This window comes from Dryobates pubescens, chromosome Z (genome assembly GCF_014839835.1).
Source record: "Dryobates pubescens isolate bDryPub1 chromosome Z, bDryPub1.pri, whole genome shotgun sequence".
NCBI classification, from domain to species: domain Eukaryota; kingdom Metazoa; phylum Chordata; class Aves; order Piciformes; family Picidae; genus Dryobates; species Dryobates pubescens.
In genome coordinates this window covers 85,842,663-85,857,406 of record NC_071657.1, presented here as the reverse complement: position 1 = coordinate 85,857,406, position 14,744 = coordinate 85,842,663, and the positions used below count along the sequence as shown (strand labels likewise).

At 47.1% G+C, this 14,744-nt stretch overlaps 2 protein-coding genes across 4 annotated transcripts in view; both read left to right on the top strand.

Annotated features, from left to right (window-relative positions):
• FAM219A (family with sequence similarity 219 member A) overlaps positions 1-4,538 on the top strand; it is a 104,729-nt gene extending 100,191 nt beyond the window's left edge. For 2 of the 3 annotated variants that reach the window (XM_054178428.1, XM_054178426.1), the window contains exons 4-6: positions 281-361; positions 713-767; positions 2,317-4,538. In XM_054178428.1, the coding sequence (XP_054034403.1) occupies positions 281-361; positions 713-767; positions 2,317-2,475 (295 nt within the window). In that variant the 3' untranslated portion in view covers positions 2,476-4,538. The remainder of the gene's footprint in view (positions 1-280; positions 362-712; positions 768-2,316) is intronic. The other variant, XM_054178427.1, reaches the window with a different exon arrangement.
• Positions 4,539-11,153: 6,615 nt separating this feature from the next.
• Positions 11,154-14,663, top strand: CZH9orf24 (chromosome Z C9orf24 homolog). Its single transcript, XM_054177809.1, has 7 exons — positions 11,154-11,288; positions 11,922-12,066; positions 12,558-12,670; positions 12,787-12,862; positions 12,973-13,151; positions 13,265-13,330; positions 14,298-14,663. Exons 1-7 carry the CDS (start codon positions 11,154-11,156, stop codon positions 14,661-14,663), a joined length of 1,080 nt encoding a protein of 359 aa, XP_054033784.1.
• Positions 14,664-14,744: the final 81 nt, after the last annotated feature.

Genomic DNA, 14,744 nt, shown 5'->3' with positions numbered 1-14,744 from the left:
TCACAAGAATGAAGTGTGGAGACTCCCAACATTTTTTTCTTTCAGAGAGTAGCCTGTTCCCAGGGCATGTCCAGCATTCATCCCTGTGAAACTCCTCTAAGCTACCCAGAGACACAGCTTGCTTCTTCTGAATTACACCCATTTAAATATGTCCTCAATGATAAGGAGCAGCTTGCATGACAGTGAGACGGGGGAAGCCTAGCTATCATATAGCTTTGCTCTAGAGTGTGTGGTACTGAGCTTTAACATGTGGTTAACATGCAATGTTTTATTGTTTCAGGCTTGTTGTTCCCAATAAGGGCTACTCGTCATTAGACCAGAGTCCAGATGAGAAGCCACTGGTAGCCCTGGATACGGACAGGTATGCAGTGTTAATAAGATGATTCACCTAACAGTGCAAGAGAGCTTTCATGCCACAGTGCAGCACTGAAGCGACCCCCTGCTGAAAACTGCTCTTGCAGGCTGCTGGCACTCTTCCTGGCTCTGCCCTTTGGCATATGCCCTAAGTGGTCTGTGTATGTAAACAAGGCATAAGAGATGTGAGTAAACAGCACTGTGGTGGAAAAATCTGAGGGTCACAGGTGGAAGTTCTCTTCAGGCTCTCTTGATGTAATTTCTCTGCCTCAAGGACAGCTTCATGGCGTGAGAAAGATAGGGATAACCAAGGAATACAGGTGTCTCTAACTGTTTTCTTCTTTGTCCTTCCCTGCAGTGATGATGACTTTGACATGTCCAGATACTCCTCTTCAGGATACTCATCAGCTGAGGTGAGTTATACTCTCTCCTGCCATGCTTGCCATGAATACTAATAGTAGAGGAGCCAGAAGCAGCCTAGACTGGCCTTGTGCTGCGGGAAATGGCTACACAACAAATACACCAGTGGTATAGATTCTGTGAGTCTAGAATAGAATAGAATAGAATAGAATAGAATAGAATAGAATAGAATAGAATAGAATAGAATAGAATAGAATAGAATAGAATAGAATAGAATAGAAAACTGCGTCATTTTTCTTTCTTTCCTGGTGGTCCAAGTGCCTCCATTCCAGCATTGCTGTGGCAGAGAGATCTGCCCATTGGCTGTGTTCACTTAGTCCTACAATGTTGTCCCATGTGGTGCAAAAGCATCAACCTGTCTGTCACACCAACTCAGCAACTATATGCTTGCCAAGGACACAAATAAAAGATCTGAGGGAGTGCTGTGATTTCCAGTTCCTAGGGCTGTCAGTGTCACCCAGTGTGCATTTACTTGGAGCAAGCAGAATTTCCAGGGAGGATATACAGATCCAAACACCTGCCCTTTCAAAGAGAAAAGGCAGGAAGCTCAGGTTTGTTAATCCCTCTGCTTTTTTTCCAAACATATGCCCAAGCTCTCTCCTGAGTCAGTTGCTACTCCTTCTGTAGGATCTGATTTTACATCCAGGGTGCTGAGCAGCCATTTTGTACACAAGATGCTGGGAATTCTTCCCCCTCATATCCATTTCTTGGGCAAAATATGTCTGAAGCACAGAGAAACAACCAAGGGGAAGAAACAGATCAAATTATCTAGGCCATCTCTGTGCACTGATGAAGTGTTGCACACCCCGATCTGGTTAGACAGCTCTCAAATCTGAGATTACAGAAACCCAAGAGGCTTTACTACCTTTCAACTGCTGTAGTTGAAAGGAGGGAGAGCCCATCTGCCAGCTGGTTTAAATGAGAACTTGTCTTCAGGCAAAGATTTGATTTTCTACTCTGGAATATCTCACTCTAGATGTTCCTTTTCTGGAAGAAACTAGAACAAAATGCAACCCTCATCTGTATCTGTTAGCCTGGAGAAGAGGAGGCTCAGAGGAGACCTCATTGCTGTCTACAACTACCTGAAGTGAGGCTGTAGCCAGGTGGGGGTTGGTCCCTTCTCCCGGGCGGCCAGCACCAGAACAAGAGGACACAGTCTCAGGCTGGATGTTAGGAAGAAGTTCTTCATAGAAAGAGATACTGGCCATTGGAACGGGCTGTCCAGGGAGGTGATGGAGTCACCATCACTGGAGGTGTTTAATAAGAGACTGGATGGGGTGCTTGGTGCCATGGTTTAGTTGATTAGATAGTGTTGGGTGATAGGTTGGACTCAAAGGTCTTTTCCAACCTGGTTAATTCTATTCTATTCTATTCTATGCTATGCTATGCTAAGAATTGCAACTCTTATTGATTCTATGATTCATTGGTAGGGCAGCTGCTAGTGATGGAGAAATATGTTCCAGAATAGGGGACTTTCTTTATCTACTGACCATCAGAAGTAAGAAGTCTCAAGTGTCTGACTGTTTGTCTCTTTGTCTGTAGCAGATCAACCAAGACTTGAACATCCAGCTGCTAAAAGATGGGTACCGGTTAGATGAGATCCCAGATGACGAGGACCTCGACCTAATCCCCCCTAAATCAGTCAACCCTACCTGCATGTGTTGCCAAGCCACCTCCTCCACCGCCTGTCACATCCAGTAGTGAGGCCGGCAGGCTGTGATCAGTGCTTTCCACTATAACTGTAAAACTTAACAGCCATTGCTTCCTCCTATGGTAGGACGTGCACCTCTTTGTGTTCATGGAGCCAGGAGAAACCAAAAAATTCATTTTATGATTGGTTGATAAGTTATTTTAAACTATGGCTAAACAGAAGAAAAGTTGCTCTAAGTGCCAGGCAGTGCCTGGCAGAACTGACTGGTCTGGAGAGCGAATACAGAGGGGTCCAAAGATACCTCCTTGTTTTGCGAAGGCACTGGGGATGTTTTGTAAGGTGTCAGTTCCAGAACAAGGAGGGTCATCTAGGGCTGCAGGTAATCCTGCCAACTGAAACCAACCCATCTGTGGGATTAGGGGTCAATGTCAGGAGATTTTACCAGTGAGAGGAGGTCAGTTCTTAATTCATTCACTAAATCTGTTTCATTTACATAACCAACAGGAATGGGAATGGAGCAGGGCATCCTTTCTTATGGCAAGGCTAGCCAGGACAAGCATGGCCCAATTCATTCACAGACAGACAAATTGGTGGCATTCCACTGTGTGTCACATATCCAATGGAATCTATGCTTAGCTTCATGTTAAATTATCACTAAACATGTCAGATTCGATGTGCAATCCATGCATGCTCTTCACAGATTCAGTCCTTGCCCATATTCCTGAGCTCAGTCTACTCACATACACTGACTTCAGCCTAAACTTAATTCCTGTGAGACCCATCTGCCTCCAGAAATCTTAAACTTTGGTCAGCTAAGAAATGACAAGTCTTGCACAAGACAGGTCTAGAGCTGTACAGTCTGAAGGTCAGTGTTGTAAAAGCTGGTTGAAGAAAGCACGTTTTTACAGCGCTCAGCTCTTGACATTCTCTTTATACTCCTCTCTTGGTGCCTGTGGGAGAGATTTGTTTACACTGAAGGCATCTGTGTGGCGGTGTCAGACTTCATGGGAGTTTTCAGCAACAGCAGGTTTATGAACAGCTTCAGCTGAAAACATACCATGAGAGGAAACTATTGTCTATCCCATCTCTGCCCACTTGTGAATCAGGCTTGTTCTGCATTAAAGTTATCTCTCATCAGGAGCAATTGTGTGTATGAAGTGCTGGGATAGTCAGGAAACCTGGCATTACAATAGGTTGCTGACTGAAATGTCAGTTCACCAGCATATTGTTTTGCAATCAGAATAATTTCTGGAATTAGGAAATGTGTCCTCTCCCTGGCCAGCCTTACACTGCTGCCTTCAAGCATACATGAAGCTCAGGCAAAGGATGGGCTGACTTGTTTCTTTGTTAAAATCTTTTTCACAGACATAACTGTGCATTTTTCCTGCCATATTAGGAGGAAGGACTGTCTGCTTTGGGTCAGCACTTATTTTATAGCCTGGGGAATGGAAAAAACAAGGGCAATTCTGAGTTTCCCATCAGAATTTCTGATTCAAAAGGCAAAGCCTGAGCTCCACTCTTAGAGACTGATCCCCAACCTGAAACCTGCATGCAGTGAGCTGAGTCCTTAAGAAGTCCTCTTCATGATAGGAGATTTATTTAACATCCTGGAGTTTCACTCTGTGCAGTGCAAAGCACCATACCATCCATGGTGTGAGCAAATAAGCAAGCACATGAGATTTCTGATCTTTATATTCACTAGCTGACTGTTAAAGCTGTGTTTTCTCCCACTCCCTAAAACCACACTCTACCACCCTGGCTCCAGGCTATAGAAAAAGGATTGAGTGGTGCTGTTTATTGAGCATACAGAAATTCTAGTTAACTTGCCAACTCCTCTTGAAAGAGCATTCCTCAAGTGAATTCCTCTCCCTTTCTCACTGCTTGGTAGTGGTGAAGTGGAATATTTTGTAAATGTTTCTAAAGAAGCACAAAGCTTCATGTCTCCCACTCTTCATTTCTTCCTTTGTGTGCTTGCTTTCTCTTCCAGTGCTAGCTTAGCTTGAGGGTAGCAAGCTGTTCTGAGGGGCTGGAGGGAAGAACTCGAACAATGCTGAACAATGCTGTATGTAGAGAAAAGATAGAAATAAGAACATTCCCCAATGAGTCTTTTTTTCCAAAACAAAAAAAAAAATCTAACAGAAACACCATGGTCAAAGCAAATCCTGTAGGACATAACCAAGTCTTGATTTTCACTCATTAGAAGAGGGACTTTGCAATTGGTGCCGTGCAGTATCTTCACTGCATTTATCCTCCTGGGTCAGTCCCTGTGCCTTCCAGCCAGGCTGTACACTCTCAGCCCTTGCTCAGGAGCTCAGAGCATTTCAGTGTGCCTGCTAGAGCAGCAAGCTGTCTGTTTACATGGGTTAGCTATGGAGGACTGCAGGCCCTGCAGGTCTCTGTCATGCTGCCATCATGTTCAGTCTAAGACAGAATGAAGCTTACTGACACTTTATCTCCCAGGGTTAACACCTCCCCTCTGAAGGACAGACCTTCCTTGGTAACCACTGTCCCAGGGCACCAAGTACTTCTATTGTCCCTATTGCCGATTTTTGCCTGCCATGTGCCCTGAGGCATTCCTCCATTCTGCAACTCTGCAACTGTCCTCAGTCCTGTGTGTTGTGTGATGTGCATCTGCTTCCAGCATAACCCTTTAGGAAGGGAAGGAGATGAATCTAAATGTTATACCCTGCGCTTCCTCCAAATACAGACGGAAGCATAAGCCAAGTGTTTTTCCCTGCACCCAGAAGGAGTTGGTTGCACAAACAGCTGGTTTGGCATGACAGTACAGGACCATAAAATGGCAATTTTTTGGCTTCTCCTCTCTATGCTTTGTGTTCATATATTTTATTAGGGGAAGTAGAAAGGGTGGGAAAAAGTAGTTACCTGTGTAGGATCTAAAAGGCTGAATGGATTAAGGCAATGTACATGTGGCTATCGTAGAAAATTGAACACTAACCCTTCTGAACTGCAGCCCCTTAAGCAGGTTATGACCACGTGGCAAATTTGTTGGCTTATTATGAAATAATCTGGACAGCCTGTCAGTATGTATTACCTGCAGACTGGGCTGACTCCCTCAGTCTGGGCCTGTGTTCAGACCTTTGATTCAGCCAGAAGGTTTTCCTTGAGCCCTCATTAAAGGATACGCTGTGGTGACTTCCCAAGAAGGTATTTAGATACATGGCCATACTCTCCTATATGACCCTCCTCTCCTTAGACCAGTCTCAGCTACTGGGGCCTGGAGAAGGCAAAAGCAAAGAGCACAGACCTTTACTCTGTTGCAGCAGTACAGACTCATAGAATCATTGAACCATTTAGTTTGGAAAAGACTTTTAACACTGAGTCCTACTGTTAAAGCCCTAAAATCTTCAGAGCTGCTAGGCACTCTCCTAAATGCAGGCTGCATGCAAGAAAACTAATTGTTCCTTGTTCCAATTTTTGCACCAAACCAGATGGTCTTCTCAGGCCCCATTTTCAGTCTGAAGTTGTACAGAATACTAAGAGGAGGAGCACCATGGAATATGAAAGGGTGCATCACTGTCTGTCTAAATTACTGTGCAAACAGGATATTGCTGCTGGTGCATCCACAAAGGAATTTGCATTGAATGCCTCTTAAAGCCAGGCTGGCCTTTTGTTAGGAACTACACAATTTCAGTTGTTAAATCACCTGAGTTTAAGCAACTCCTTTCCTTTTATCAGATGTTAATTTTGCCCTTTAATGGAAGCTGGCTTTAAACTCCAGGGTCTCTGAATGCATGTCTCTCCTGTCTGCACTCCTCCTTGCCAGATGTTTGTGAGGAGTAGCAGCCTTGTGTTGAGGAAGGCCTTTAGATAGCACGATCTAGTCTGCTTTTCTAGTGGGTGTAAATGAACTTGGGCTGAAAGGAAGGTGATATCCAAGAAACCATCCTAAAGGCTCATTTGATGTCTTATCAGACTTACCTTCAAGCCAGCACTTGGAAGAGTCATTGGATCATGTCTGACATCGCTGCATGTCTACCCCCAACATGTGTGGTTTGCCACTGGGTCTGATACGCTGTTCTAGCTGTCTTGCTTGCAGATGCCTTGCAACTGCAAAAGCAGATGACCATCCCTAATGCATGGACTTTGAAAGGGACTCCAGGACACTCCCCTACAGACAGGATGGACTCAGCTGCTTCTGGCTTGTCTTTCTAGTTCCTTTCCCAAAAGGAGGTACCTACTGGGCTCAGCTGTGTGGTGGCTGAGACATTGTTTTGCAGTTCTGAATAGAATGCTTACCTCTCCTTGCAGTCTGTCTGTACTTGGGCTGGCTTGCAAGCTGTACAATGGTGTGCAGGAGACTTGAAAAGTACAGTCCCCTGTATGTGACTCAACAGAAACATGAAGATGCTTTTGAAGAAAGGAAGAACCCATCTGAGCACCAGATGGAACTACAGGAAAAGGAAAATAAGCAGTAACTAGAAAGGTTGCCAAGTGCTGTCTTGGCCTAGGGCAAATCTCAGTTGTCCAAGTTAATCCATCTCAAATGCAGTGCTGATACCAGCAGGAGGCAAAGTTCACTTTCAGATGCACACCAGAAACAGCATGTCCCCAACTCTACACTGCAGCCAAATACTAGTGTGGAGAGTCTGCTGGACTGCTGAAGCACAGAAATGAGATCTAGGGTCCCTTGATGCAGTTGGCACATGTTTGCTCTAACCTCAGGCAAGTAACATCCCCTCTTAAGGTCCATTCCTTTCTGCAGCACAGGGGAGAAACCTGCTGTTCCTAGATGCTACTACCACACTGCATGGATGTCACCAGGTGTGTGATGGGGCACCACTGATAGCACAGCTATGCAAGCAAGATACAAAAAGTACACCATAGATACATTAAGAACATTTTCAAGGTATTACTCTGCTTTATCTTTGTTTACTACCTTCTGATGTTGCTTGGATGTGCCAGAAGGCTGTGAGGTAGAAATTAGTAGAGACATCAAATAGCATTTGGAGAAGATGTTTGCCAGGGATGTATTTCCCTGTTATTTGGCAGCTGGCTCTCACAAAACTATCTTTTCAGTCTGCATACTGCTGCAGAGAACATGCAAGAAGATTGGGAGGGAAGAAAGCACTGAAGAGCTTGTTTGGGATATTCCCATAGCAGTTTAATTCTCTTACATTTAAAAAAAAAATCATCTGAGAGTATAAACTGGAAGTTTTCCCTGGGATCTTTTCTTTTTCTACTCTCCCTTCAATCTCAGATGAGCTATATCCACTCTTGCCTAGAATGAAGTAAGCTTTGTCACTGGACTGCTGCTTGGCTCAATCACAAGCAGCACGTTCAACAGAAACGGTTGCATAGCTGAGCAGTGCTGCAGGATAATCTGGGATATGTTAAGCCTAAGGGAAAGGCTTGAGATGGTTTTCATTTTAAGGTGCTTTTCACCTCTAGGAGAATATTGCATCCTTGTCACGTTCTTTCAAGGTTTTCCTGTGAGAGGGATGGCTCCAGAGATAGAACTGCATCTCCTTAGAAAAACACTGTTCTGTTCCAGATCCACACAAGCTCTGAAGCAGAAGGGCCATGCAAGCACTGCTTGCATGCAGAACTGTCTGTGCCTAACATTTGACTTCCAAGCCTCATTGTACATCCTGTAGCTGAGTTGCCCCCCGTGCTGTGCAGTGACTGGGGTGGGAGAGTCAGCACTGGCCATGATGCCAAGCAGCTACAGCCTCCCAAACTGAAGAAGAATCAGACCAGGAAATAGGGGAAGGAGCAGCGACTGTAGAAGGATAGCTAGTTGTCACAGGTAATCTTTGGTATCCATGTCCAGTGGTTAGTCCTAGAATTGCAAGCCTTGTTATATTGCACATGTCCTCCTTCCACTCCTCTTTCCTCAAAGCAGTCATCACCTTTCCTCCCCGCTGCCCCATGCACTAATGATGAGCATCAGAGGCAGTTGCACCAAAGTGACTCTCAGCTTAGTTCTGCATCCCTCTCTCCCACCCAAACCCAAGGCAGCCTGGACAGTTATCACAAGTCTAGTAAATCCACTTGGGTCTCTTTCCTCGTGTGCTATAGCTTCCTCCGCACGCGCTCTAGCTGGGCAGTAGAGGAGGCTCTGACGGCATCTCAAGAAGCCTCTTTGCCTCCTGGCAGCATCTCGCAGACATGCACCTTACTGGGAATGTACTGGGTTGATGATGGTGAGATCTGGCACTGCTCATTTTGCGTAGGTGGCAGCTGATGGGGATTTACCGGGGAAAGCTGACAGAAAGTGGCTACTGTCCCTTTTCTTTTCTTTTTTTGAGGGAGAGGGGGATATTCTTCTATTTTTTACTTTTTTTTTGGCATTACAATTATTGTCCACCTTCCAGTGGCCAAGTTCTGGGCTGCATTAATAATTGGAGTTCATTGGCTGTCCAGGCAGGTATGGAGCTTTGCACCAACCTTACTTAAGTTCTTACATTGTGGCTGTATTCAGAGCCTGGATGCAGGCTGGGTTTCTCCCATGCTGTCAAAAAGCTTTCAGCAGGCTCCAGATCTATATTTTCTGGTAGACACGGAAGCAGCACTCCTCTGAGTCCAGATCATTTTGTGTCCTCAGCTTGGAAGAAACAACCCAAGCAAATGCTTCCCAGGTCTCCTTTCCCCATGGGGTTCCCAGCACCTCAGGGGAGAGACTGCAGAAAACATTTCAGGATCACCAAAAGCAAGATTGTTTTGAGATGTATTTAATGGAAATATCTTTCAGGAGGAGAGACCTCCTGAGCTTTGTGTCAATCTCAAGAGCAGGAAATTAATTTCTGGCTGTCCTTGCATATAGTGAATGAAACACAGCTGAAACAGCCAAATGCAAAGTAGAGTTAAATGTAGGATTTGAGATTAATAACCTTTTAATTAGGAAGATAAATTTGTTGTAGCTTGACCTTAGTCCATGTTAGGAACCTGCTAATCATTTGATATGGAGAGTGTATTAATGCTGCACTTAACTTGGCCATTGGTTTTAGTCCCTGGTTGTGGGAGCTCTTTGGGGGTACTCCCAAAGCCTCAATCTGCATCTTGTAAGAGTTTCTTTTCTTTCCTTTTTTTTTTTTCCTGTTCAGAACATGTAGCACTGTTGAATTATGTTCCCTTCTGCGTAGAGTATTGCCTTAAACAGATCAGTTGTGTTGTGGTTTGTTTTGGGTTTTCTTTTTTTCTACCATCGGTTTTATGCATTAATTTATTCTAAAATGTAGGTTTGTTTGGTGGTTTTGGTGTTTTGGTTTGTGTTTTTTTTCCAAAACCATGGAATGTGTATAATATTTTTTTTAACATTTCCATTGCAGTATTTATCATTGTTACTAGTTGTGTGTAGTGTAACAGAATTAATGATATTAAAAAGCATACATACAAAAAAAAACAGCCTGCCAGTCTTTTTCATTGGAGCAAACCAGGGTGAGAGCATGTTGACTGCACCATCTCCTCTGAGCCTCACACAGTCACAGATGCCAAAATCAGCCAGTGCCAGTGGCTCATGCTGACAGACTGTCTGTTACGGGGTTACTCCCCCTCCAACTGGGAATCTTGGACTGCAACATCCTGCAGACCACTACACCACCCCAGGGTGCTGGCCACAGAGCTGGTGTGGGGCTAGGCACCTTCATGTCCTTCCTTCTCTCCCAAGCCTCTCACTGGCTCCCAGCAGAAGCATGGGATGATGGAGAGCCTAAACCTGGCTCAACCAAGACTGGTGGCATGTGAAAATCCACAGCAGCTTGTTTTCTCCATTTGATCCCTAAACAACACAAGTCACATTTGCCTGGAGGCATTTGGGTGCCCAGCTCCACCACTACCCACAGCAAACACAGCTCTGCAAACCTTGCTAGCTGGCATCCACTCTGCAAGATGGACCCAGGGTCTTTACCAGTCTTCTTGGAAAACATGGCAGCAGAGGGGCCAGAGCCAGGAGCTTGAGCTGCTGCTGTGTGACAAGCCAGGGCAGAGCAGGATTTCTGCAGGGGCAAGGACTTCTGCTGAACTCCCCAGCTCAGGGAAAAGCAAACCCAGTTCAGCGAGACCCATTCCTGGCATAACTCAGCTGCTTCTCTGTGCTGAGATGGATGAGAATCACTCGCTTGGACTGTAGAACTCATCAATCAGGACAAAGAGCAGACAAGCTACACAGGATCACCTAATTCCAGGTTTTTAGTTAATAAGAGGAGACAGAGCAGGCAATAGTTCTTTTGGTTGCCCAAGCGGGATGTGGTGGTGGTGCCTGGTGCTGTGCCCTGGGTGCTGGCTGGAGTAGTGTGATGCTGTGTGCATGAAGCTGAGTTGCTGCAGGATTTCCAAGGAAATACAGGGCAGAGGGGCTGGAAAAGCCACAAATGCTGCTCCTGCACCTCCCAAAATAAAATTATCTTGACTAGGACCAGTTGAAACTGTTTCCTACTATTGTTAAGGTAATTGCTGGCAGGAGGGAAGGAAGCCCCAAGCCAGGACAAAACTAGGAGGGTACAGCCCATAGAGTGATGCAGGCAGCAGTTGCTAGAAGCAGACCGGTGCTATGGGAGTGACAGAATGCCACCAAATGTCCCTGCTCCCACATTGTGACATCACTGACCACATAAGCACCACCCAGGGCTGGCACAGCAGGGCACCAGGCCAGCTCCCTTTTACTGTGTGGGCTGCAAGTCCCCAGCCCCACGGAGTGCTGCTCATCAGCGGGGCATCCCTGGAACTCTCTGGGACTCCAGGAACTCTCATCCCATCAGGCTGCTGCACCATGTTCCTCTTCTCCAAGAAACTCAAGACCCCTGTCAGCACTTACACCGACTCCTACCGCCCACCATGCTCCGTCAGAAAGCCCATCAAGCAGTGTGTGCAGCCGCTCTGGAGAGAAAACACATTTGTGACAGAGGTAGGTGCCACAGTGTGCATGTGTGTAGTGGGGGGAACATGGAGTGTGGATGGGAAAGCTTTTGACACCCCATATATGGCCTGTGTTTCACCAGTTTCTTTTCCCCTGGAGATGTACTCTGCAGTGCACCCCTTGTCACAGCTGATGTTCACCACCGCTAGTTCTCACACATCAGCCTTGCCCATCAATAGGTTTGAGTGTGCAGTTCCAAAGGGGAAGGGGGGCTTTCCATGCAGCGGTACTGTCTGAAGGACCGGGGGTGGATCTGAGCACTGAAAACCCCTCTCCCGGCTGTGGTCCTGGACGAGAAGCTGTGGCTTTACTGCGGGTATGTCTGTGAGACATGCAGCGTCCGGGCCCTGTGGTTTGGCACGCTTCAAGCTGGCTCCTCTTGCAGGCTCGTTAGCGAGTGCATTACAATGAGGGAGCCAGCAGAGGGCATGGAACGGGGATGTCGTTACTACAGGGACACCAATGGCTCATACAACAAGGGCCCTCTTCTGCTTTGCAGGACCCCAGGCTCTTGGGCTTTCACAGCTGTAGATCCTGTAACTCCCTTCCCAACATGATGGCCACAAATGCAAATGCTGCCATGTGGCCTGGGTGTCTCTCTCCACTTCCCATTGTCTTTAGGGATTAACAGTGCCCCCAGTGCACAATCCATCAAGCCAAGGCCAAATCGAGCAACTGATCCAGGCAGCAGCACAGGCGTATGACAGGAACCTCACTGACCTCAATGCCTACAGGCCTGAGAAGTACTGGCTGGACAGGTCTGAAGGTACTGACAAGGTCCCAGTTGTTCCCCTGTGTACCACAGGGCACATCCCCTTGGAGCTGGGCTGAGGGTGCCAAAGTATCTCTGTTCATCCCCCTTTTGTATCCTGTGTCTCCCCCATGTTGGTGAAGAGATTCTCCCTCCACATCTGCACTTGTGCTTTGCAGCCACCTGTTCCCATCCCTGCACAGTTAATGTCCCTGTCCCTGAAAGTCCCCAGGGTTCTCTCCCCTAAATGCACCCAATGGCAGATGCTGCCTGGCAGACACCCTCCTGGGACCCAGTAGTCCCCAGCAATCAAGGCTGGAAGTGCCAAGTGCCTTCAAAGATCCTTAAAAGGACCCCAGGAACACCATGTCAGCACCCCTGACATGCCCCCTGGCCCCATGGCATTGCATTTTGGGGAGGCAGTGGAACAGTCATAACTGTCCAGCTGCACCCACTTGTTACCCCAGCACCACAAGACACCCTGGCCTGTTGCTTTTGCATTGTAGAGAAGTACAACCCAATTTTTATCAAGGAGGACAAATATGCCACCTGGAGAACAGGTTCCTACAACAGCGCTGCCTGGAATAAGCACTCCTCTTACCTCCCACTCCTGCCCAAGGTAGAGTTCACCCCCACTGTCCCCCCAAAACTGAAGCTGGCACAGGTGCTGCCAGCACCTCAGGCTCTGCAGCAAATGCATTGCAATCCTGCAATTACTGTCATCACTTTTTGCAGGAGACAAGGATGGAGAACTTCCTGCACAGCATACCTGTGCCATACATTGTGAAACCCACCTACCTCAGCCGATACGGTAACTGCCCTCACCCTGTCCCTGTACTCTGGCTGCAGCTGTGCCTGTGCCATGCTAGTGTCCAGGTGACAGGCTGGCTGCTTCTCCTCACCCTTACCCTCCACTTGCAGACAAGGAGGTGGTCAACAACATGCTGCACAAGGTGCCTGTATACACTGTGATGGGAAGGGGACCCTTACAAGGCTACTACAGCCCCTGCTCTGGCCGCCACTACTGCCTGCGAGGGTTGGACTACTATGTAGATGGAACTTCTGCCCGAAGGCATCTCTACAGACAAGGAGAGAAGGCTGTAAGGTTAAAATAATTTCAGATGGGATGGGATGGGATGGGATGGGATGGGATGGGATGGGCCTCCCTTGTCCTCAGGGCCACCACTCACCCTATCTCCTCTGTTTTTTGCAGGAGTATTCCGTGCTGCAGCTACAGCCCCAAAGCAACGTTCTGTGCATCTACACGTTTCCGCCAGCCGTACTCCCCGAACTCCTTTACCTTTCCTAGGTGAAAAGATTCTGCCATATTAGGTTCAGTTTGGGAGCACTCAGAGCCAGTTGCCCAGGGGGAAAAAGCCTTTTATTTTTTCCTAATGCTAGCCAGACAGTGGCTCTTTTTCAACAGACTTTCAAGCAGATGGCTCAGAGGGCTTTTCTGGGAGTGATGACGCACACCTGAAGGTATAGCAGGTTCCATCACAGTGCCCATGCAGGTAGCAATGCAGCTGCTGCACCTCCATCTCACAGGTTAAGTGTTTAAGACCAGGGAGGGCAGGACACCATTGCAATGCTGGCCTTGGAGCAACAGTTACCAAATTTAGTCCTAGGGCAGGTGTTTCTCTTTCTGTGCCTTGTCCCATCCACCATTCATTGGGACTGTACAGCATCTGAAAACGTTTTGGCACCTGCAAGCCCAGCTGCATGTACCTTAGCGTCTCCCAGGTTTTGGGCCCACATCAGTGTTTCTTGTGCTGCTCTTGTATATTCTATTTTCACTGTTTGTTTTTTTTAACCCAAGAACCTGTTCCCTGGTCACACTGTTGGTTATTCAATAATCGACCTGTCTGCCCACTGCAGATGTGGCAGCACCTTTTAATCCCCATATATTTACCTTTAGGGTGTCTCCATCGCTGAGGCAGCTCTTTTCAGCCCTGGGGAAGCAGCAAGGGAAGAAGGGAAGCTATCCAACCAGCTTAGTCATCACTCTGCTGCTGCATCAACCTCTCAGTGGGCCAAAATCAGGCTTTGCAGAAAATGTGTCATTGGATTTAAATTCCCAATCCCAGAAGCTAAAACCCAACAGTAACAAGATCAAACATTCAGTACTGGGTTCTCCGTAGATGTCTGTATGCCCAGGCCTTGTTGACATGTTTCTGAGGCTGTTCTCCACTGAGAAACAGGCAGATTCTCCTGGACTGACATAGCTCTGGTAATGAAAAATGTAGGAAAATGACAGTGCACGAAAGAGTGGGTGTTTGCAGGGTGGGAGACCTGCTGGAAGCAGCTCACAGAGATGGCAGTGCCAGGAAGCTTCACGTCTTCTGGCCAGGCTGTGCTTTGGTCTCAGTGCCCAAAGTGGGTGGGTACAACCACATGTTCACTGCTCACCCCTGAGCAATCATGGTAGCCAGAAGCAGATTTTCTGTTGTTCTTCCTCACCAGGGTTTCATCCTCTCATGGCTGATAACTTTATCTGCCTTCCTAGGTGGAACACGTCCCACTTCATGAAGCTAGGAGGAGTCCAGAGAGGCAGCTATGTAATCCATCCTGAGTTTACCTCAGAGGCTTTCTCTGCCCCAGGTCGCCGTTGAAGAGCAAAGATGAGCTTTCATTAAAACTGGCTCACGTAACTGTTCCACTCAGACACTTTCCTACAGGCTGGGGAAGATTCT